Source organism: Hylobates moloch, unplaced genomic scaffold, assembly GCF_009828535.3.
Source record: "Hylobates moloch isolate HMO894 unplaced genomic scaffold, HMol_V3 SCAFFOLD_25, whole genome shotgun sequence".
NCBI lineage: Eukaryota > Metazoa > Chordata > Mammalia > Primates > Hylobatidae > Hylobates > Hylobates moloch.
Genome location: NW_026652300.1, coordinates 6159048 through 6183921, shown reverse-complemented (window position 1 = coordinate 6183921; position 24874 = coordinate 6159048). Strand labels below are relative to the sequence as shown.

Sequence of the window (24874 nt, the reverse complement as noted above, 5' to 3'; positions counted from 1 at the left end):
TCTTTGTAGATTCTGGATATTAGCCCTTTGTCAGATGGGTAGATTGCAAAAATTTTCTCCCATTCCGTAGGTTGCCTGTTCACTATGTGGTAGTTTCTTTTGCCATGTAGAAGCTCTTTACTTTACATTTGTCTATTTTGACTTTTGTTGCCATTGCTTTTGGTGTTTTAGTCATGAAGACCTTGCCCATGCCTATGTCCTGAATGGTATTGACTAGGTTTTCTTCTAGGGTTTTCATGGTTTTAGGTCTAACATTTAAGTCTTTAATCCATCTTGAAGTAATTTTTGTATAAGGTATAAGGAAAGGATCCAGTTTCCGCTTTCTACATATGGCTAGCCAGTTTTCCCAGCACCATTTATTAAATACGGAATCCTTTCCCCATTTCTTGTTTTTGTCAGGTTTGTCAAAGACCAGATAGTTGTAGATGTGTGGGGTTATTTCTGAGGCCTCTATTCTGTTCCATTGGTCTATATATCTGGTTTGGTACCACTACCATGCTGTTTTGGTTACTGTAGCCTTGTAGTATAGTTTGAAGTCAGGTAACGTGATGCCTCCAGCTTTGTTCTTTTTGCTTAGGATTGTCTTGGCAATGCGGGCTCTTCTTTGGTTCCATATGAACTTTAAAGTAGTTTTTTCCAATTCTGTGAAGAAAGTCACTGGTAGCTTGATGGGGATGGCATTGAATCTATAAATTACCTTGGGCAGTATGGCCATTTACATGATACTGACTTTTCTATCCATGAGCATGAAATGTTCTTCCATTTGTTTGTGTCCTCTTTTATTTCACTGAGCAGTGGTTTGTAGTTCTCCTTGAAGAGGTCCTTCACATCCCTTGTAAGTTAGATTCCTAGGTATTTTATTCTCTTTGAAGTGATTGTGAATGGGAATTCACTCATGATTTGGCTCTCTGTTATTGGTGTATAGGAATGCTTGTGATTGTTTGCACATTGATTTTTTATCCTGAGACTTTGCTGAAGTTGCTTATCAGCTTGAGGTTTTGGGCTGAGACGATGAGGTTTTCTAAATATACAGTCATGTCATCTGCAAACAGGGACAATTTGACTTCCTCTTTTCCTAACTGAATACCCTTTATTTCTTTCTCTCTCCTGATTGCCCTGGCCAGAACTTCCAACACTATATTGAATAGGAGTGGTGAGACAGGGCATCCCTGTCTTGTACTAGTTTTCAAAGGGAATGCTTCCAGTTTTTGCCCATTCAGTATGATATTGGCTGTGGGTTTGTTATAAATAGCTCTTATTATTTTGAGATACGTTCCATCAATACCTAGTTTATTGAGAGTTTTTAGCATGAAGGGCTACTGAATTTTTGTTGAAGGCCTTTTCTGCATCTATTGAGATAATCATGTGGTTTTTCTCATTGGTTTTGTTTATGTGATGGATTATGTTTATTGATTTGCATATGTTGAACCAGGCTTGCATCCCAGGGATGAAACCTACCTGATCGAGATGGATAAGCTTTTGGATGTGCCGCTGAATTTGGTTTGCCAGTATTTTCTTGAGGATTTCTGCATCAATGTTCATCAGGGATATTGGTCCAAAATTCTTTTTTTATTGTGACTCTGCCAGGCTTTGGTATCAGGATGATTCTGGCCGCATAAAATGAATTAGGGAGGATTCCCTCTTTTTCTGCTGATTGGAATAGTTTCAGAAGTAATGGTATCAGGTCCTCCTTGTACCACTGGTAGAATTCAGCTGTGAATCCATCTGGTCCTGGAGTTTTTTTGGTTGGTCAGCTATTAATTAGTGCCTCAATTTTAGAGGCTGTTATTGGTCTATTCAGGGATTCAACTTCTTCCTGGTTTAGTCTTGGGAGAGCGTAGGTGTCCAGGAATTTATCCATTTCTTCTAGATTTTCTAATTTGTTTGCATAGAGGTGTTTATAGTATTCTCTGATGGTAGTTTTTATTTCTGTGGGATCAGTGGTGATATCCCCTTTATCATTTTTTATTGCATCTATTTGATGTTTCTCTCTTGTCTTCTTTATTAATCTTGCTAGCGATCTATTTATTTTGTTGATCTTTTCAAAAAACCAGCTCCTGGATTCAGGATTTTTTTGTTGAAGGGTTTTTTGTGTCTCTATCTGTTTCGGTTCTGCTCTGATCTTAGTTATTTCTTGCCTTCCACTAGCTTTTGAATGTATTTGCTCTTGCTTCTCTAGTTCTTTTAATTGTGATGTTAGGGTGTTGATTTTAGAACTTTCCTGCTTTCTCTTGTGGGCATTTAGTGCTATAAATTTCCCTCTACACACTGCTTTGAATGTGTCCCAGAGATTCTGGTACATTGTGTCTTTCTTCTCATTGGTTTAAAAAACATCTTTATTTCTGCCTTCATTTCATCACACAGTGGTCATTCAGGAGCAAGTTGTTCAGTTTCCATGTAGTTGTGCGGTTTTGAGTGAGTTTTCTTCATCCCAAGTTCTAATTTGATTGTACTGTGCTCTGAGAGACAGTTTGTTGTGATTTCTGTTCTTTTACATTTGCTGAGGAGTGCTTTACTTCCAACTATGTGGTCAATTTTAGAATAAGTGTGATGTGGTGCTCAGAAGAATGTATAGTCTGTTGATTTGGGGTGGAGAGTTCTGTAGATGTCTACTAGGTCTGCTTGTTGCAGAGCTGATTTCACATCCTGGATATCTTTGTTAACCTGTCTCAATCTTTCTAGTATTGACAGTGGGGTGTTAAAGTCTCCCATTATTATTGTGTGGGAGTCTAAGTCTCTTTGTAGGTCTCTAAAGACTTGCTTTATGAATCTGGTTGCTCCTGTATTTGGGTGCATATATATTTAGGATAGTTGGCTCTTCTTGTTGAATTGATCCATTTACCATTATGTAGTGGCCTTCTTTGTCTCTTTTGATCTTTGTTTGTTTAAAGTCTGTTTTATCTGAGATGAGGATTGCAACCCCTGCTTTTTTTTTTTTTTTTTTTGCTTTCCATTTGCTGGGTAGATCTTCCTCCATCCCTTTGTTTTGAACCTGTTTGTATCTTTGCACGTGAGATGGGTCTCCTGAATACAGCACACCGATGGGTCTTGACTGTATCCAATTTGCCAGTCTGTGTCTTTTACTTGGGGCATTTAGCCCATTTACATTTAAGGTTAATATTGTTATGTGTGGATTTGATCCTGTCATTATGATGTTAGCTGGTTATTTTGCCATTTAATTGATGTAGTTTCTTCATAGCCTTGATGATCTTTACAATTTGGCTTGTTTTTGCAGTGGCTGATACCATTTGTTCCTTTCCATGTTTAGTACTTCCTTCAGGAGCTCTTGTAAGGCAGGCCTGGTGGTGACAAAATCTCTCAGCATTTGCTTGTCTGTAAAAGATTTCATTTCTCCTTCACTTATGAAGCTTAGTTTGTCTGGATATGAAATTCTGGGTTGAACATTCTTTTCTTTAAGAATGTTGAATACTGGCCCCACTCTCTTCTGGCTTATAGGGTTTCTGCTGAGAGATCCACTGTTAGCCTGATGGGCTTCCCTTTGTGGGTAACTCAACCTTTCTCTCTGGCTTCCCTTAACATTTTTTCCTTCATTTTACCCTTGGTGAATCTGACAATTATGTTCTTGGAGTTGCTGTTCTCGAGGAGTATCTTCATGGTGTTCTCTGTATTTCCTGAATTTGAATGTTGGCTGGACTTGCTCAGTTGGGGAAGTTCTCCTGGATAATATCCTGAAGAGTGTTTTGCATCGTGGTTCCATTCTCCCCATCACTTTCAGATACACCATTCAAACATAGATTTGGTCTTTTCACATAGGCCCATATTTCTTGGAGGCGTTGTTCGTTTCTTTTTACTGTTTTTTCGCTAACCTTTTCTTCTTGCTTTATTTCATCCATTTGATCTTCAGTCATGGATACTCTTTCTTCTACTTGATCCAAGTGGCGATTCAAGCTTGTGCATGTGTCCCGAACTTCTTATGCCATGGTTTTCAGCTTCATCAGTTCATTTAAGGTTTTCAGTGTTTATTCTAGTTAGCCATTCGTCTAACCTTTTTTCAAGGTTTTTAGCTTCCTTGCGATGATTTTGAGAGGTTACAGTGTGCTGGCAGTCCTCATGGCCCTTGTTCTCAGCGCCTCCTCTGCCTGGGCTCCCACTTTGGTGGCACTTGAGGAGCCCTTCAGCCCGCCACTGCACTGTGGGAGCCCCTTTCTGGGCTGACCAAGGCGGGAGCTGGCTCCCTCAGCTTGCAGGGAGGTGCGGAGGGAGAGGCGCGAGCGGGAACCGGGGCTGCGTGCGGCGCTTGAGGGCCAGCTGGAGTTCCAGGTGGGCGTGGGCTTGGCGGGCCCCTCACTGGGAGCAGCTGGCAGGCCCTGCCGGCCCCGGGCAATGAGGGGCTTAGCACCTGGGCCAGCGGCTGCGGAGGGTGTACTGGGTCCCCTGGCAGTGCCAGCCCACCGGCGCTGCACTCGATTTCTCACCGGGCCTTGGCTGCCTTTCCGTGGGGCAGGGCTCGGGACCTGCAGCCCGCCATGCCTGAGCCTCCCGCCCCCTCCATGGGCTCCTGTGCGGCCCGAGCCTCCCTGACGAGCACCACCCCATGCTCCACAGCGCCCAGTCCCATCAACCACCTGAGGGCTGAGGAGTGTGAGCGCATGGCGCGGGACTGGCAGGCAGCTCCACCTGCAGCCCCGGTGCGGGATCCACTGGGTGAAGCCAGCTGGGCTCCTGAGTCTGGTGGAGATGTGGGAGAACCTTTATGTCTAGCTCAGGGATTGTAAATACACCAGTCAGCACCCTGTGTCTAGCTCAGGGTCTGTGAATGCACCAGTCGATACTCTGTATCTAACTGATCTGATGGAGATGTGGAGAACCTTTATGTCTAGCTCAGGGATTGTAAATACACCAATCAGCACTGTGTATCTAGCTCAGGGTCTGTGAATGCACCAATCGATACTTTGTATCTAACTGATCTGATGGAGATGTGGAGAACCTTTATGTCTAGCTCAGGGATTGTAAATACACCAATCAGCACCCTGTGTCTAGCTTGGGGTTTGTGAGTGCACCAGTCGACACTATATGTAGCTGCTCTGGTGGGGCCTTGGAGAACCTTTATGTCTAGCTCAAAGACTGTAAATACACCAGTCGGCACTCTGTATCTAGCTCAAGGTTTGTAAACACACCAATCAGCACCCTGTGTCTAGCTCAGGGTTTGTGAGTGCACCAATCGACACTCTGTATCCAGCTGCTCTGGTGGGGCCGTTGGAGAACCTTTGTGTCGATACGCTGTATCTAACTGATGTGATGGGGACGTGGAGAACCTTTATGTCTAGCTCAGGGATTATAAATGCACGAATCAGCCCCCTGTCAAAACAGACCACTTGGCTCTACCAATCAGCGAGACGTGGGTGGGGCCAGATAAGATAATAAAAGCAGGCTGCCCGAGCCAGCAGCGGCAACCCACTCGGGTCGCCTTCCACACCGTGGAAGCTTTGTTCTTTTGCTTTTTGCAATAAATCTTGCTACTGCTCACTCTTTGGGTCCACACTGCTTTTATGAGCTGTAACACTCACTGCAAAGGTCTGCATCTTCACTCCTGAAGCCAGCGAGACCACGAGCCCACCAGGAGGAATGAACAACTCCAGACGCGCCGCCTTAAGAGCTGTAACACTCACCGTGAAGGTCTGCAGCTTCACGCCTGAGCCAGTGAGACCACGAACCCACCAGCAGGAAGACCCACCAGCAGGAAGAAATTCCGAACACATCCGAATATCAGAAGGAACAAACTCCGGACACGCTGCCCTTAGAACTGTAACACTCACCGTGAGGGTCCGCGGCTTCATTCTTGAAGTCATTGAGACCAAGAACCCACCAATTCCGGACACAATTTCGAACATGCACCCTTAGCTCGCAGAAGTTTGTTATTACCAACCTTCTGAAGCCTACCTCTGTCAACTTGTCAAAGTGTTCTCTGTCCAGCTTTGTTCCGTTGCTGGCGAGGAGCTGCAATCCTTTGGAGGAGAAGAGGCACTCTGATTTTTAGAGTGTTTGGCTTTTCTGCTCTGGTTACTCCCCATCTTTGTCGTTTTATCTACCTTTGGTCTTTGATGTTAGTGACCTACAGATGGGGTTTTGGTGTGGATGTCCTTTTTGTTGATGTTGATTTGATGCTATTCCTTTCTGTTGTTAGTTTTCCTTCTAACAGTCAGGTCTCTCAGCTGCAGGTCAGTTGGACTTTGCTGGAGGTCCCTCCAGACGCTGTTTGCCTGGGTATCACCAGTGGAAGCTGCAGAATTGCAAATATTGCAGAACAGCAATATTGCTGCCTGATCCTTCCTCTGGAAGCTCCGTCCCAGAGGGGCACCCACCTATATGAGGTGTCTGTCGGCCCCTACTAGGAGGTGTCTCCCAGTTAGGCTACCTGGCGGTCAGGGACCCACTTGAGGAGGCAATCTGTCCATTCTCAGAGCTCAAACACTGTGTTGGTAGAACCACAGCTCTCTTCAGAGCTGTCAGACAGGGATGTTTAAGTCTGCAGAAGTTGTCTGCTGCCTTTTGTTCAGCTAAGCCCTGCCCACAGAGGTGGAGTCTAGAGGCAGCAGACCTTGCTGAGCTGTGGTGGGCAGAAGCAGTTCAGACTTCCCAGCTGCTTTGTTTACCTACTCAGGCCTCAGCAATGGTGGACGCCTGTTCCCCAGCCAGGCTGTTGCCTTGCAGTTCTATCTCAGACTGCTGCGCTAGCAATGAGCAAGGCTTTGGATGTGGGACCCACCGAGCCAGGCATGGGAGAGAATCTCCTTGTCTGCTGGTTGCTAAGACCTTGGGAAGAGCACAGTATTTGGGTGGAAGTATCCCATTTTTCCAGGTACAGTCTGTCACAGCTTCCCTTGGCTAAGAAAGGGAAATCCCCGGACACCTGGAGCTTCCCAGGTGAGGTGACGCCCTGCCCTGCTTCAGATCGCCCTCCGTGGGCTGCACCCACTGTCCAACCAGTCCCAGTGAGATGAACCAGGTACTTCATTTGGAAATGCAGAAATCACCCGTCTTCTGCATCAGTCATGGTGGCAGCTGCAGACCAGACCTATTTCTCCATCTCATTCTTTTCTCTTAATGTTCCACTTTCATACTTAATATTAGGTTTTGTCTTTCATTTGCTGTTTTTATTTTTTTAAGGAACCCAGTAAGGCTTTTGATACCTCCTTAAGTTCTGTTAATATTTTAGGATTATGATGTACTTTTTCTAGAATTAGTTACAGTAGGTAACAATCCATCACCTCTAAGTAGTTTTATTAGTATGTAAGAAATCGGAGTGGTAATTTTTCAGAACTGAGATTATGCTACTGACAGGTCTATAAACATACCCCTAGAATTCTCAATTGTGTTCTCTTCAGTAAAATCAGTCTAAGAATTATACCGTAGAATTAGTTGCCTAACTCTGCCTGAAAATTCTAACTTTTCTCCTCATGAGAATTTTAATATAGCTTGTTTTAGGAACACACACAAACATACACACACACAAACACACCCATTAGACATAATAATAAGCAAAAGAACCTGAAAACAAATTTATTATAAAGCTGCAGAACACAGTGCTTAAAGGTAAATCATTGTAATCGTGAATTTTAGAGAACCGGAAATATTAGATTTCAACAATTAAAATTCTCAAGTTGTGATTCAGTCCAGCATCAAGCAGATCAAGTAATGTAAAAGTGGCATTAGATGAGTAATGTTTTATATTAGATCTCATTTGTTTTAATGGGTTCTAATTTTTATTTCTTAAAATTTTTACTGTGTTTGAAAGAATTTGTAGACAAATATTGTTTGCTATGTGATTTTTTTTTTTTTTTTTGAGACTCCTTCTTGCTTTGTCACCTGGCTGGAGTGCAGTGGCACAATCTCAGCTCACTGCAACCTCCGTCTCCCAGATTCAAGTGATTCTTCTGCCTCAGCCTCCCTAGTAGCTGGGAGTACAGGCGTGTGCCACCACGCCCAGCTAATTTTTTTTGTATTTTAGTAGAGACGGGGTTTCACCATGTTGACCAGAGTGGTGTTGATCTCCTGACCTCGTGATCTGCCTGCCTGGGCCTCCCATAGTGCTGGAATTACATGCATGAGCCACTGCACCCAGCCAGCTATGTAGTTACTATAAGGCTAACTTGTATTTACTATAAGGCTAACTCATATTTTTAGCCTTCTTGTCCTATCCAAGGACGTGATTATAGTAAAGGTACACATGTTGGATTAATGTGGAAAATAGTAGACTTTTGTACAAAATTAATATTGTCCTTACAAACATAAGCTTGAAATGTTTTGTATAATGAACATTGAGTTTATTCAGTAAACAGTATTCAACAGATATATATCAACATCTGCTGTGTGCCAAGCAGTGTTATTATCACTTCATTATAAACTGTAAGAGAATAAGAAAATGGAATATATATATCACAAGTGTTGGAGGAAGCATATCCATGTTATTTTTTGTCTGAAATGATTAGATTTCAAAAATTGCCCTTTCCAAACAAAATTTATATTGTAAATGTCTCTAAATTGAACAAAAAAACCTGACATCTGATCTGGAATATAAAAATACTTTGTTAAGTAAGATACATGGTATAGAAAAAAACATTTTCAAGTTATTTTTCTGTGTAGGTAATGACACAAAAGAAAGAAAGCATATATTTGTTTGTAACTTTTTTTTGAGACAGAGTTTTGCTCTTGTTGCCCAGGCCAGACTGCAGTGGGGTGATCTCCGCTCACTGCAACCTCAGCCTCCCAAGTAGCTGGGATTACACACATGCACCACCATGCCTGGCTAATTTTTGCATTTTTAGTAGAGACAGGGCTTCACCATGTTGGTCAGGCTGGTCTCAAGCTCCTGACTTCAGGTGATCCACCCACCTTTGCCTCCCAAAGTGCTAGTATTACAGGTGTGAGCCACTGCGTCCACCCTTTGTTTGCAGTTTTTTAAATTGACTATTAACGAGAAACAGGGAACAGTTGGCTGTGTGAATATGTTGCAGTTAGGCAGTCCTGAAATAAAATAATTGATCATTAGCAAATCAGGCAGATTTTACCATTTTCAGTGAAAATTGCTTTACGCATCACGTATGTTTTTTCACAGTATCAGAATTCAAGTTAATTTTATACTGCCAATTTATATCACTTCCGTAATCAGTAAGTTTTTTACAACTAAAGTAGTCTTAAAAGACTAATAGCTTTATAACAGTAATGTGGTGAACTGGACATTGTGGTGTGTTTCTGTAATGCCAACTACTTGGGAGGCTGAAGTGAAAATATTCCTTGTATTCTGGTTTTGAGGCTACAGTGAGCCACAAACTGTGATCACACCACTGCAGTCCAGCCTGGGACACGAGCAAGAATTCTCTCTCTTAAAAAAAAACAAACAAAAAAAGAAACGAAAAGAAATATGAAAAATTACATAGCATCATTGTCTTTAATTTGCTCTTAGTAATTTTTGTGAGCAGCTGGTTAGCAATCTGACTAAATCAGATTCCTGTGTCTAAGTCAGATTGCTAACCAGCTGCTCGAGTTGCCAGATCTGTAATATTTGGCAAGCTATTTGTGCTCTCTCTGCTTGTTTTCTCATTTGTTAAAATGTTCCTAATTTTAATTTGTTCCTACCTACTTAGGAAAGTAACTCTAATGTTAATTAGATTATATGATTACATCAAAAACATGTACTAAATGGCATATAATTAGGCACTCAGCTGTTAGCTACTATTGGATATTACAAAGTTTTACATCTGCTTCTTTTTAGAATTCATAATGCACTTAAAGGAATTCCAGATGACAGAGATGGGCTGTTCGATACAATACAGCACTCGAAGAATCACTATCAAAAACGAGCATATCAGTGTATAAAATGTATGGTAGCTCTATTTAGCAGTTGTCCTGTTGCTTACCAGATCTTACAGGTGAGAGTTTTCTCTTATAAATTTGTAGAAACCTCTGTCACAGTAAGGAAATGATTGTGAAATTTTTGTATTAGCATTTTAAGCTGATACTGAAAATCATTCTAAATTCTAAATAGTTTTATTTTCTTTTAAAGGGTAATGGAGATCTTAAAAGAAAATGGACCTGGGCAGTGGAATGGCTAGGAGATGAACTTGAAAGAAGACCATATACTGGCAATTCTCAGTATACTTACAACAATTGGTCTCCTCCAGTACAAAGCAATGAAACATCAAATGGTTATTTCTTAGAAAGATCACATAGTGCTAGGATGATACTTGCAAAAGCTTGTGAACTCTGTCCAGAAGAGGTAAAACAAACAAACAAACAAAAAAAAGCCACCAATGGACAGCAGATGGAAATGGGAAAAAGAAAAGTATTTTTTTTAATGTGTAGGCCAACGTTTATTAATATTGTGCTTAAAAAAATTATGTTGCAGTTTTGTTTGCTTTAATGGTTACCTTGATTTGTTTGATCTTAAGTTAACAAAGGAGTTTCCTTTTGGAAAAAACTTCTGTGAAATTGTCTAAAAATCACATACCTGAGAGAATTCAGATATTCTTTTGTTTGTTTGTTTTTTGTCTTTTTTCTTTTTCTTTTTCTTTTTCTTTTTTTTTTTTTTTTGAGACAGAGTCTGGAGCAGTGGCGTAATCTCGGCTCATGCAACCTCCACCTGTCAGGTTCAAGAAATTCTCCTGCCTCAGCCTCCTGAGTAGCTGGGATTACAGGCAGCCACCACCATGCCTGGCTAATTTTTGTATTTTTAATAGAGACAGGATTTCACCATGTTGGCCAGGCTGGTCTCAAATCCTGACCTTAAGTGATCCACCTGCCTCAGCCTCCCAAAGTGCTGAGATTATAAGCATGAGCCACTGCATCTGGCCTGTTTTCTTATATTTTAAATTATTTGCAGTAAATGCAAAGATGTTAAAGAGGCCAGCTTTGTGCATTTCTTTAAAGTTTATTCTAAATGAAGGAAATTAAATATAAATTTGAAGTTACTTTTGTAATCTAATGCTTAATCTCTTTAAATATTTAAAATTAGGAGCCAGATGACCAGGATGCCCCAGATGAGCATGAACCCACTCCATCAGAAGATGCCCCATTATATCCTCATTCACCTGGCTCTCAGTATCAACAGGTAAAAAGGATTTTTCATTTTTATCCCCCAAACCCATTTTGATGCTTTACTTAAAAGGTCTTCAATTATTATTTTCTTAAATATTTTGAAAGTCCAAACTTTCTCTGTGCCTGGCTGGTATTTAAAACTAGATAAACTGTTCCAAACCAACATGGAGTGAAGATGGATCCACTGTGACTGTGAAGTAATAAATTATCTAGAACAGCTTTGACAAGATGATCAGTAGAGTGTTAGTTGGAGTGAGGTCATGTTTTATTTTTCCATTGTGATATTTTCTTTGTAACCAGGTAGTACCCGCTTTTGCTATTTGCTATGGTTAATAAAATTGTGTGATATTTCACTAATTGTTGAAGAAATGTGAAAGCAAAAGTATCTGAGATTCAGTGGCAGTAAAAATTCAGTTTGACTGGCTTTAATAAATGGTTAACTGAAAAAATATAACTTAGGAAAAATATAAATAAACTTTCTGATAACTTCTTTTGCAAAACAAGTATGTTTGGGAAAAGATTCTGGGAAGATTAGCCACAAATGTGGTGAATGCAGTTATTTTAAGGCCGTGGTTCTTAAATTTAATGTACATAATAATCATGTAAATGCACTGATTGAGAACAGCAATTGCAGGGTCCAGAAATTGTCACTCTACAGGACTATTGTGGAGCTCAAGAATTGGCTTTTTTTTTTTCCTTTTTTTGAGCCCTGTCACCAGTCTAGAGTGCAGTGTTGCAATCACAGCTCACTGTAACCTCTGTCTCTGGGGTTCAGGCAGTTCTGCCTCAGCCTCCCGAGTAGCTGGACTACAGGAACGCACCATCATCTCCAGCTAATTTTTGTATTTTTAGTAGAGGTGGAGTGTCACCATGTTGGCCAGGATGGACTCAATCTCTTGACCTTGTGATCTGCCCGCCTTGGCCCCGCAAAATGCTGGGATTATAGGCGTGAGCCCCCGCAGCTGGCCAAGAATTGTCACTTCTTATAAATTTCCAAGTGTTGCTGCTGTGGGGAAAACACATGGAAAACCTTTACTGCTTAGCACAATAATTGGCCATCCAAGACTGTTTTTTTTTAGACCTAATCTGACTCTGTTGCCCAAGCTGGAGTGCAGTGGCATGATCTCAGCTCACTGCAACTTCCACCTCCCAAGTTCAAGTCATTCTCCTGCCTCAGCCTCCCAAGTAGCTAGGACTACAGGCATGCATCACTTTGCCCAGCTAAGTCTTGTATTTTTAGTAGAGATGGGGTTTCACTATGTTGGCCAGGCTAGTCTTGAGCTCCTGACCTTGTGATCCACCCACGTTGGCCTCCCAAAGTGCTGGGATTACAGGTGTGAGCTACCATGCCTGGCCAAGACTCTTGGGTACATTCTCTAGGGAGGTGAAATGAATTTTTTTCAGAAGCTGACACATTTAATGTGTGTGCACTTTCTTGAAACACTTTATTCATATGGTACTTCTTTTCTTCAAATATAAAAATCAGATTGTAAGTTCTTCTTTTTTTTTTTTTTTAAAGATCCGGGTTTAAAAATGTCTGCTTTTTGACCAACCTTATCCCATGGTTTTAAATTTTTAATTGTTAATATTTGAAAAGTGTTACAATGCTGGTCTCTTTCACTCTCTTAGAATAATCATGTGCATGGACAGCCATATACAGGACCAGCAGCACATCACTTGAACAACCCTCAGAAAACTGGCCAACGAACACAAGAAAATTATGAAGGCAGTGAAGAAGTATCCTTACCTCAGATGAAGGATCAGTGAAAAGCAATAATTAACTGCTTCCTTTATGACCATGCACTAAGGCCTTACAGTCCAAACTTTCTCTGTGCCTGGCTGATATTGAAAACTAGATAAACTGTTCCAAACCAACATGGAGTAGAGAGCATATTCACTGTCTCATTTGCAGTAATTTGCAATTTGTCAGTGTATAAGACACATGCAGGGTGAAGTGTACAGAGTTTTGTAATGATTGCTCCTAATCTGTAAATGAGAAAGGTATATATACTATGTTAATGTCTGACTATTAATTCTTAAGGAAGAAACTTTTTCTGATGAAAGTAAGTCAGATCTACACAGTCACACAATTATTTTTTGTTGTGTTCACTGCATTGTGCAATTGATATTGCCTGCTTTGTGCAGTTTGGTCATCTTACCGACTTCCCCCCAAAAAAGAGAACATAAAAGAGCCCATCTTTGTCAGTTTACACCAATAGTTTCTTGTTAATCCTTTTTTCCTGGATATATAAGGCTGGTGGTAACTTTTGAATTATATGGTTGATGTGGAAAATTGGCAGTGTAACATTTCTAGATATTTTTCATTACCTTTTTATTCTGGTATATAGGCTAACCACTTTAAAGCTATTCTTATGCTGTAACAGTTAGCATGGCTTCACACTGTTTGTGTAGCCAAGAGGACAGAATTACATGAGTGACAGCAGTTGCCCAGAGTGACAGCTATATATTGCTCAGAGCTTTTATTTCTTATACCTAGAATAAATATAAAATGGGGGAAAAATGTGACAGAAAATTAGTTTTTCATTGCACACATGTTCTTCACATTAATGTTTGGTAGTTCAATTTCTTGATGAGCTAAAGAATGTCAAAGTATCGATAACAGGAATTTTAAAATATTAAAACCAATATGCAAAATTTTCCTATGTGAGAATGTGGTGGAGCATAATAGATAGATTGTATTTGGTGTGCTTGCGATTTTTTTTTCTGTAGAATTTATTAAGTGAAGTTTCTAAAACCTTGCTGCTTCTAATCCGAGTGAAGTGTACATCATAAGAATCCATAGTACTTTGAAGTACCATTGCACCAAGATGTCTGACTGAATTCTTAGTCACACTTTTACTTGAAAGAAAGAATTGTTGTAGTTTTTTTCGTTATTCTAAAACTCTTGTTGTTAGATACAAGATTTAATTAAGATCTAAGCTCCTGCTTATTTAATATAATTCTAAGGTACCATTTTAGAAAAAACATTTGTTTTAAGATTCCAAGAAACCTGTGAGTTAATACTGTATTTAAAAGAGAATTGGTAAATTTTGAATGTGTGTAATATTTTGGAACCTGTTTAAAAACCAAATATACCTGCAAATAGATACAGCCTATCCTATACTATTTAAATGTTTGGCTGTTTTGTTTTGTAGAAATTATTTTGCTGAATTCACAAATAAAATTTAAGAAGACTTTTGTCCTGTGGTGTGTTTTTGTTTCTTGGTACTCTCTTACAGTATTCTTAAGGACTACACATTTAAGTTAATTATTTGCATGGCATGCCTTGGCATGACACTGAATTCAGCATTTCAGACACATTGAGTTTTTATGCATAAAAAAATTGGCCCTTAGCCTTTCATTAAGGACTTAGAAAAAGAAAAAGACATTAAGCTACTGGCCTTGTAAAAAAAATTTTCTAGCTTAATCATTTTTGTGCTTTTGGCACATTTTTGCATGATTGTTGTTATTCACAGTTATAAAGTCACCATGAATACCAAATTAGCAAATATTGAACTATTTTATACCATCAACATTTAAAATGCTCATACTCTCCCAAACTACCACTCTGTAACCTATGTAATATGTTCATTTGATGTAATATCTCTTTGCCCATTGTTGGACACAATAGACCCTGGAATGTGTTGCTTAGTATGAAGAAATGCAATTCATTTGTCCAAATTGGTTATAATATCTTTTTTTATACATAGTATTTAAGCATTATCACTGACCTCTGCGAATGCAGTAGTCAGGACCCATTAATACCCTGGGAGGGCTACTGCCATTGGTCCATTGTAATTCTGCTATGTTAAGGGCCTTCCTATTGGGGCCAGAGTTATTTGCAGTCTGTGTCTCTCTTCTTGCCTAGAAATATATCCTGGGATTTTGTTCCTCACAGAGTACAAGAGGAATATGTCTAGATTTACCCCATCTGCATTACTGCTCCATCTCCGTAAGGTGGCCACCTCAAGCAAATCCACCAGGATACCAATTTGCTGGTTCTAGTCACCTCCCCATCATCCTGGAGAGGGTTCTTCGGGTGGATGTCAACATTCCCTTCTTTAACGTACCCCTTAAATTCCACCTTGTACTTTCCAAAGGGCTGTGTCACATACTGGCATCTGCTTAATAGTTCAGTTTTCCATTGTCGCTGTGGGCAAGCCATCGGTCACTACTCATGAATTGGCAAGAATTCAAACAAAAAAAAATTGTAAATTTTTTAACACTCATAAGAAAACAACATGCAGTTCAACCATTCAACTAATTTGTTTATTCTATCTTCAATCGGTCTTTTCATTTCTAATCTCTATGACAGCCTGCCAACAGGACATTGTTCACCCATCTTGAAACTGCCATCTGTAAACCAAGCAGGTGCTTCTTGGTCAGTAGGGAGCTATTCAAAGGGTATTCCCCATGTAACAGTAGGATGCAGGAGTTCCTGAAGTGGTTCCATACTTGATCATAGGAAAAAAGAGACTACCTGCTCTTTAACATGAGAAGCACCTCCTTGCACTTTCCTGGTACATGTTCATCTATAAATCCATTTTCTGTATTATTTTGGACCTCTTCTGAGCACTTCCTCATTAGAATCTTTTCTTAATTCACGCAACACATTATAGGTATTTCAGGTTTTAAGATTACTTTATGGTCTTCAGTCTCAGAAGCAGGCAAGACAAGCCAGTAATCAGCTTGTCAAGGCAAGCTACATCAATGCAAGGCAAGCTAGTAAGTATCTCTCAAACGGCACATATCATGGCATCCAGGAATTTCCTGGTCCAAAATTCCCAGCTATTGCTGCAGAGTGGCATGTGCAGTTGTTTGTTTGTTTGTTTGTTTGTTTGTTTGTTTGTTTGTTTAACAATAGCTTCGGTCTGCCTAAGAACCTGCAAGCACTTCCAAAATCAGAGTGTGGCTCATAACGCTCCAAAATATTGAGAGAGAGCACTTTTTGAAATTCAGACATGGCCTGCCTTAGTGCAATTTCTTAATTAAATGGACCCCACTCTTTTTTTAAGTTGATGCATTATAATTGTATGTATTTACAAGGTTCACATGATATTTTGATACATGTAGAGAATGAGTAATGACCAAATCACTAATTGGTATATTGGTGTATTGGTAATTGGTATGTTAGTCACTTCATACATGTATCATTTATTTGTGTTGAACACATTCCAAATCTAATCTTGCAGTTATATGGAAATATAATTATTCATACCTATACTCTCCCTCCTATACTATCAAACATTAGAACCTATTCCTTCTAATGGTATTTGTACCCATTAACTAACTCATCTCTTCCAGCCTATGGTAATCTTTCTACTGCATACCTTCATGAGATCAACTTTTTATTCCCATCTATGAATGAAAACATGCAATACTTGGTCTTTATATTTCCTGGATTTTTTCAATTAACTTAATGTCCCTTAAATGAAACTTCTTTTGGGTAGTGTTCTGGAAAGGAGCTAGAAATATTTTCAGATGTGTAATATGAATCGCCAAAATCCTATTCAACCAAATTCTGGGCTTCCTGTTTGCTTAGGAGTAGGTAATGACAGAAATTCATTCTAGGTCACCTATTAAGTGTCACAATGTCTCCTTCCAGGTTTTTCTAAGAATTTCACCATTTGGGTGCATCTCTGGTTTTATGATCTCTCGTTGTTGGACATGTGAATCAACATATATAAAGTCTGTGTTAGATTGCTTTTCAGTTTCAGATTTTAACATGTCATCTTCAGTATGTTGTAGTATTACATTCAAGAACTGCATCAAGCCCAAATCTCATAACCAAGTTATGATACTAACCTTATGGCAAAATATTAATAGTTAATGTCAGTTGGGATCTTTTCCACATGCAGTTGACTCTTGTAAGATTGAGACAAAGAAAACATTTGCAAGATGAATGAATATCACTATCCTATAGTCTCTTTGTTGTACTGTGGAAAGGAATGTCAACACTATTGATGGTATATGCAGCGCTACGTTATTCTAGATTTGTTTCCATAAACCAACTCTTCTAGGTCACAAAAAGCTTATGCTAGATAATTTGTCAGTACTAGTCCTTTGGTTTCTAATTAAATTAATTAAAGTGTTTTTTGTTTGGAGTTTTATTGTTGTTGTCCACAAAGTATCCTACACTGTTTCAACAATTTTTGTGAGCATAGGTAGTTGTAGTTGTTCCCATTTTAATGTAATTCAGTCAAGACTGGACTGAGGGCAAATTTCATGCCTTCTATTTTACTATAAGAAGTAGCATAGGGTGAGTGTAGTGGCTCATGACCATAATTCCAGCACTTCGAGAGACTAAGACAGGTGGATTGCTTGAGCCCAGAAGTTGGAGACCAGTATGGGAAACATGGCAAAACCACATTTCTAGAAAAAACACAATTAGCCAGGTGTGGTGACAGGTGCCTGTCGTCTCAGCTACCTGGAGGCTGAAGTGAGAGAATTATCTGAAACCAGGAGGTAAAGGCTGCAATGACCCATTATCATGCCACTGCTCTCCAACTTGGATGACAGAGTCAGACTGGAGAGAAGTTGCAGAAGCTAGATAGGCCCGTACCATCACAGTCAGACAAACCACATCACAAAGTTTGTTCATCTCAAATTTTCTTGCAGATATTCACCTTAAATTAATCACTGTTGGATCCACCTATCCTCTCAACTGTAGTCCCCACTAGGTCTTAGAATCACAGTGCATGGTGTTCTCACGTCATTGAATCCCAGAAAAATACTTACCCTCTGCACATTTCATTTATATATATGTGCTTTGGGTCTGCAGTCTGGAATCAAATCAGTATTTCTTGACCCTATGTCAATGTTCATCTTGATTCATCTTCAAAGGCAGGTTTCTTATTGTTATCTTTTACTCCTGGCCTTTTAAATATGTGGAAACTGAGCTAAATCGTGCAGATTTATTTAGGGCCCCTTTTCCTTTCCTTTTCTGTGAATAGCTCTTTTCTGTGAATCAGTCTGTGAATGAATGCCTCCCTCCTTTTCCTTTTTCCCTTTCCTATGAATCTTCTGAGTACCTGTAAGGCCTATAAAAGGAATCTGAGACAACATATCCAATATGACTTCTAGGCCTGTTCCTCCGTTTTGATTCAGTAATGCTATAGGATATATCTATAAAAAGGAACCCCCCCGCCCCGCCCCAGTAAGACATCATTTGCTGGGAGCTGGATAAGGGTTTTACTCAGTAGATGAATATCCAGATCATCTTGAGGCCAATGCAGGATTGCATGCCCATGAGTATATCACTTGTCATATATGGGAGGAAAATGACTTCTCATGGTAACCAAACTTTACAGTGGCTTTTATCCAGAAGCTAGCTTTCTCCTGGAAATCACATACAGCCCTCTGTGTTGTTCAGTACCAAGCTGTGAATCTTACATCAATCAAAACACAGTCTTCTATTTAATAGCATTCAAAACCAAATGCACTGCTCTTAGGAGCAGTTTGTTGCTCTTACAATCCATTTAGTAAATGTGGGCGGCAAGCCACCCAGGCTCCAAGGCAAGAGACTGAGGATCCCAGCTGTTCCAGTATAATAAAATATAAAACAGGTATAGTCATACCAGATATAGATCTTAGATATGATTATATGTGAATATCAATAATTAATTGGTAGTAATTACTCTTTATCCCAATATTATAATAATCCCTGCTCTATAATCATAACCTAGGAAAAACCAGGCCATACAGAGATAGGAGCTGAGGGGACACAGTGAGGTGTGACCAGAAGACAAGAGTGCAAGCCTTCTGTTATGCCTGGACAGGGCCACCAGAGGGCTCGTTGGTCTAGCGGTGACGCCAGCATCTGGGAAGATGCCCATTACCAAGCGGACCGTGGTCTAGCGGTAGCAAAAAGTATCAAGCAACAACATCCGCTACTTAGCAGACCGGGAAAGGGAGTCTCCCTTTCCCCGCGGGAGTTTAGAGAAGACTCTGCTCCTCCACCTCTTGTGGAGGGCCTGACACCAGCCAGGCTTTCCCGCAGTTATTCGGAGGCCTAACCGTCTCCCTGTGATGCTGTGCTTCAGTGGTCACGCTCCTAGTCCACCTTCATGTTCCATCCTGTACACCTGGCTCTGCCTTCTAGATAGCAGTAGTAAATTAGTGAAAGTACTAATAGTCTCTGATATGTAGAAATAATGGTGTAAGCTGTCTTTCTCTTTGTCTTCTCTCTCTCTCTGCCTCGGATGCCAGGCAGGGAAGGGCCCCCTGTCCAGTGGACACGTGACCCACGTGACCTTACCTATCATTGGAGAAGACTCACATTCTTTACCCTGCCCCTTTTGCTTTGTATACAATAAATAACAGTGCAGCCAGACATTCGGGGCCACTACCGGTCTCCGCGCATTGGTGGTAGTGGTCCCCCGGGCCCAGCTGTCTTTTCTTTTATCTCTTTGTCTTGTGTCTTTATTTCTACACTCTCTCGTCGCCGCACACAGGAAGAGACCCACCGACCCTGTGGGGCTGGTCACTACAAGTAAAGATTCTTCAGAAAGCTGACAATACCAATCCACAAAATAATAAAACCCTTTTTCACTCTATACTTGCTTACTTCTTCTGGCTTCTTGGTTCTACCCTTCACCTTGGAGTATTGCACTTGATCTTAGTCAAGAGGCTGAAAAGTGATTACCTAGACAATTGGTTTGGTGATGTGTAATCCTAGATGTGTTAGCTGTTGTGTTGATACAATTTGATACAATTTTCCCCTTTCTTTTTTTCCTTTTTTTTTGAGACGAAGTCTCTTTCTGTTGCCCAGGCTGGAGTGCAGTGGCGTGATCTCAGCTGACTGCAATGTCCACCTCCTGGGTTCAAATGATTCTCCTGACTCAGCCTCTTCAGTAGTTGGGATTACAGGCACATGCCACCACGCCCAGCTAATTTTTTTTGTTATTTTTATTAGAGACAAAATTTTACCGTATTGGTCAGGCTGGTCTTGAACTCTTGACCTCATGATCTGCCTGCCTCCGCCTCCCAAAGTGCTGGGGTTACAGGCATGAGCCACTGTGCCCGGTCCAATTATCCCCTTTCATAGTATTCCTCAGGCTATCGGTGAAAGCTGAGACTGCAATGTAAAGATAGCTGAAATCTGAGCTTGGCCCATTATTAGAATTTGCCTCAACACTCTTTTACTTTTTTTTTTTTTTTTTTTTTTTAGCTATTTCAGACAACAATAACCAAGGGGTTGTATATTTAACTTACTTGTCATTTTGTATTTCCTTATGTACCCAGTAAGCCACACATATTTTTAGTCTATTTAAAATAATGAGGCTGGCACACTGACTCTCATATAATCCCAGCACCAAGAGAGGCTGAGGTGGGCAGATTACCTGAGCCCAAGCATTTGAGAGCAGCCTCGACAACATAGCAACACCCTGTCTCTACAAAAAATAAAACATTAGCCAGGTAGGGTAGCGCATGCCTGTTGTACCAGCTACTCTTTTGGGAGACTGAGTCAGAAGGTTGACTTGAGCCCTAGAAGTCACAGCTGCAGTGAGCCATGATTGCACTACTGCATTCCATCTTCAACAATAGAGTGAGGCCCCATCTCCAAAAAATCAGTAAAATAAAACAAAATTAGTTAATTAATTAAAAATAAAATAATGAGAAGTACAATTGTCATGGTTTATCGTCTATTCATCATTCTACTAAATGCTAAGATTAGCAATGCTATGGGTCCCAGACAAAATTTGAAATACTTTTCTAACTCCATGTTCAAGAACATCATTTTTTCAAATGAAATATGTTTTAGAATTAAAGCCAAGCAGCTTTAGTTTGGCTTCTATTAGTCTTTTTATGGCGAGAAGTAAATTTCTTGATGAAAGCTGCAAATTAAAGGTAGTAAGTTTGGAAACAGTTCCAAAAGTATGTTATTTCTTCTTGTGTACCTTCGTCTTTTAACCATATCATTATAAACATTCTCAATGTTTAACATCATACTAAATCAAACTTCACTGCTCTTGTTTTCTGGTACCTCTGTAGTAGAAGCAAGAACATAGGTAACTAAATTAGTTAACAGTGCTTTTCCATTGTATGCAGAACTACCATAGATTTCCTTTGACTTTGCTTCTTACCCTCATCTGAAATCAATATGACTAAGGACAATTAATAAAACTTACAATTTGTGGCCATTATTCTAAAGCTAGCATACAGTGAAATGTTAAGAGCAGTAGGAGCTCTATTATTAGCAATAGGAGCTCTGTTGGATTCAGCACCTAGTGGATCCTTTGTGTGCTTCATTTTTCTCCTGTAAAATTATGATAAATATATGAGGATTAAAGTACGCAAACAGCTAAAAACAGTACTTGGCATAAGATAAACACATATATCTTTATATTATTCTTACTGTTTAGTTTAGACATTTTTTGTACTTCAAGGATAAATTGAAGACCATACACATACTGCATTTTGTTTCAACATAGCCCAGAGCAATCGGTATTTTCCGTCGTTATGGGAATCGCTTCATTGATTCCTGCAACAAGGTACAAATATGCAAGTAGGTAACAATGTTGAAATAATCATTTAGAAAAACATCCCAGCCACTTCCTATGCCTACGTGCTTTAATGCTAATTCCTTTTTTTAAAAACGTAGCTTTAAAATTTCCCTAATCTTTTTTCATAGCCATAGTTAATTGTAATCAGCCTTTTTAATAATCAATTTAGGAAGTGGCTTCCATTAAGACAATTTGTCATCATGCCTGCCATTTGTCTTCATTATTAATGTTACCATCCACCCCTACTTAATTGTGGGAAAAGTGATAATAGCTTTTGGTAATAACTTTTGAGCTATGTGTGATATTAACTCTTTAGCTGCATGTGAGTACCTCCATATTAAAACAATTTATTTCACAAATAAAAGAACTATTAATGAAAGAGTCCAGTGTTTAGACTGCTTTAACAACTTTAAAATCTTGTATATAAATACACTAATCTAGATGAAAAAGCCAGCATTCTTTCAGTATTAATCATATGTTAATACGCTATAAACATTTTGCATACATCATTCTCCAATGGATATAAGGGTTCCTATTCCCACTTTGCAAGTAAGAAAAGTTAGACACGGAGTGGGTGGAGATCCCATAACCATAAGCGATATACTGTGGATTTGAACTTAAAAAGCCTGAATTCAAGGCAAACTCTAGAATTATAGAGTAAGAACAGATCTCCAAAAGTAAGAACAGATCTCCACAGAACAGAACTAAAAAAGTATCTGACACAAGTCTCCATCAGTTTAGCAGTTTATTTTGCCTAGATTGAGGACATATTTGGGAAAAAGAAACACTGGCCACAGTAAGATCTGTAGCTCACACTTTTTCCAAAGAGGGTTTTGAGGTCTTCAATATTAAAAGGAAAAAAAGAGGGGCAAGAGGCAAGGGAGGTAGGAAAAATGGGGCACGCAGACAAGTGAGACAATTGGTTGTATTCTCTTGAGGCTTTTTTTAGCACTCATTGATTGCACATGTTGCGTGTGAAAGGTAATGAGTAGAAAAACATGCAAGTCTGTATTGATCTCATACTTGGTAAATCTGCACTTTATACAACATAAAGTCAACATGGAGTAGAGAAAAAAGTCAGACATGCAATCCATTATTTCTAGGCTCCTCTTGCCCCAGACTTGGGAAGATAAGTTGTTTATTTCCATTGTTGAGATGACAGAGGCCACCTGGGGAGATTATATGGCCTACTGTCTTGTAGCTTTCTGTTTAGAAAAGAGTGTCTGTGTGACCCATTTTCCAAGCTTAACTTTTCTCTTTGGCCTAGTGGGTTTGAGGAGATCTCAGAGTTCTTTATTTCACAGTTTTGGTCATTAGGGGCTGACTTCAGTGAACTGATGCTTGCAAACCCACAATAACTGAAATGTAGATATCTGTTTTTTTACATATAAGCATTTATTTTTCTGGTTCCTATTGACAAAAGCCTCCAAAAAGATCAACTCCAAAATTCACTCCAGATTAAATATTTATGAGGAAGCCGTTAGTGTGTGGTACCTGATACTTTTGCCACATTCAATTTTAGGAGATGTGATTATTAATTTTGTGTCAATTTGACGGGGTCATGAGATATCTGGCCAATTATTCTGGGTATGTCTGTGAGAGTGTTTTTGGATGAAATTCACATGTAAGTGGGTAGACTGAGTAAAAGAGATCAGCTTGCCTAAGATACGGGCCTTGTGCAATCAGTTGAAGGCCTGAGTTAAGCAAAAAATTAAAACTAGCCTTTAAGTTAACAGAAATTTCTCCTGTCTGACTGCCTTCAAACTGGGATATCTTTTTTTTTTTTTTTTTTTTGACATACTCTAACTGTTGCCCAGGATAGAGTACAGTGGCTCAAACCTGCTAAGCGGAGGTTGCAGTGAGCCAAGATCGCAATACTGCAACCTCTGCCTGCCAGGTTCAAGTAATCCTCCCACCTCTGCCTCCCCAGTAGCTCAGATTACAGGACTGCACCACTATGCCCAGATAATTTTTCATATTGTTAGTACAGGTGGGGGTCTCACCATATTGCCCAGGCTGGCCTGGAACTCCTGATTTCAGGCAGTCTGCCCACCTTGGCACCCAAAGTGCTAGGATTACAGGCATGAGCCACTGCATATAGGCCAAACTGGGATGTCTTTTTCCTCTGCCTTTGAACTCAGCCTGAAACATCGGCTCTTCTGGGACTTGAGCCATTTGGTCATTCTATTGGAACTTACACCTCCTCTCTTGCTTGCTGACTGCAGATCTTGCAAATTCTCAGCTTTCATAATTTCATGAGCCTATTTTTCATAATAAATCACACACACACACACCCTATGGTCTTATTGATTCTATTTTTCTGGAGAACCCTGACGAATACAGAAGGAAAGCACCAAATGCAGTCCACACTGAAGGAGAGGGAAATTCATGGTTGGAGGGGAGAATTCTCAAAAATGTTACCTTAAAAATGATTTAAAGATTAAACAGAAGTGGCTGGGTGAGGTGGCTCATGCCCGTAATCCAGCACTTTGGGAAGCCAAGGCAGGTGGATCATGAGGTCAGGAGTTTGAAATCAGCCTGGCCAATATGGTGAAACCCCATCTCTACTAAAAATACAAAAATTAGCCAGGCATGATGACATGCATCTGCAATCCCAGCTACTCAGGAGGCTGAGGTAGAAGAATTGCTTGAACCCGAGAGACGGAAGTTGCAGTGAGCCAAGATTGCACCACTGCACTCTAGCCTGGGCGACAGAGCGAGACTCGTCTCAAAAAAAAAAACGAAAGATAATCCAAATTCTCAGGCATTGCAGTATTTATTTATTTATTTCCTTCCTTCCTTCCTTCCTTCCTTCCTTCCTTCCTTCCTTCCTTCCTTCCTTCCTCCATTCTCCCTCTCTCCCTCCCTCTCTCTCTCTTTCTTTCTTTATCTCTTTCTTTCTTTTGAGACACCTTCTTGCTCTATCACCCAGGCTGGAGTACAGTGACACAATTGTGGCTCAATGCAGCCTCGACCTCCTGGACTCAAGCAATCCTCTCACTTCAGCCTCTCAGTTTGCTGGGGCTACAGGTACATACCACTAAACCCGACTAGAGACAGGGTTTTCCTATGTTGCCTAGGCTGGTCTTGAACTCCTGAGCTCAAGCTGTCTGCCTGCCTTGGCCTTCAAAAGTGCTGGGATTATAGACATGAGCCACCACACTCAGCCAATATTTTATTTTCTAATTTTGTTGTGTAGCTTTATTCCAAACACCATGATTTTGAGATTATCCACTAGCCCCTTCTGAATACAAAATGCTATCCAAATAACTATGAAGTATCAGGAAACTCACTGAGGCAGAAGTATAAAATAT

The 24874-nt window shown here is 40.0% G+C and overlaps 1 protein-coding gene across 1 annotated transcript in view; it reads left to right on the top strand.

Annotated features, from left to right (window-relative positions):
• LOC116811479 (probable ubiquitin carboxyl-terminal hydrolase FAF-Y) overlaps positions 1-14254 on the top strand; it is a 128554-nt gene extending 114300 nt beyond the window's left edge. The window contains 4 exon segments of the mRNA XM_032756511.2: positions 9734-9890; positions 10025-10237; positions 10973-11068; positions 12685-14254. Coding sequence (XP_032612402.2) covers positions 9734-9890; positions 10025-10237; positions 10973-11068; positions 12685-12822 — 604 coding nt within the window. The 3' untranslated portion in view covers positions 12823-14254.
• Positions 14255-24874: the final 10620 nt, after the last annotated feature.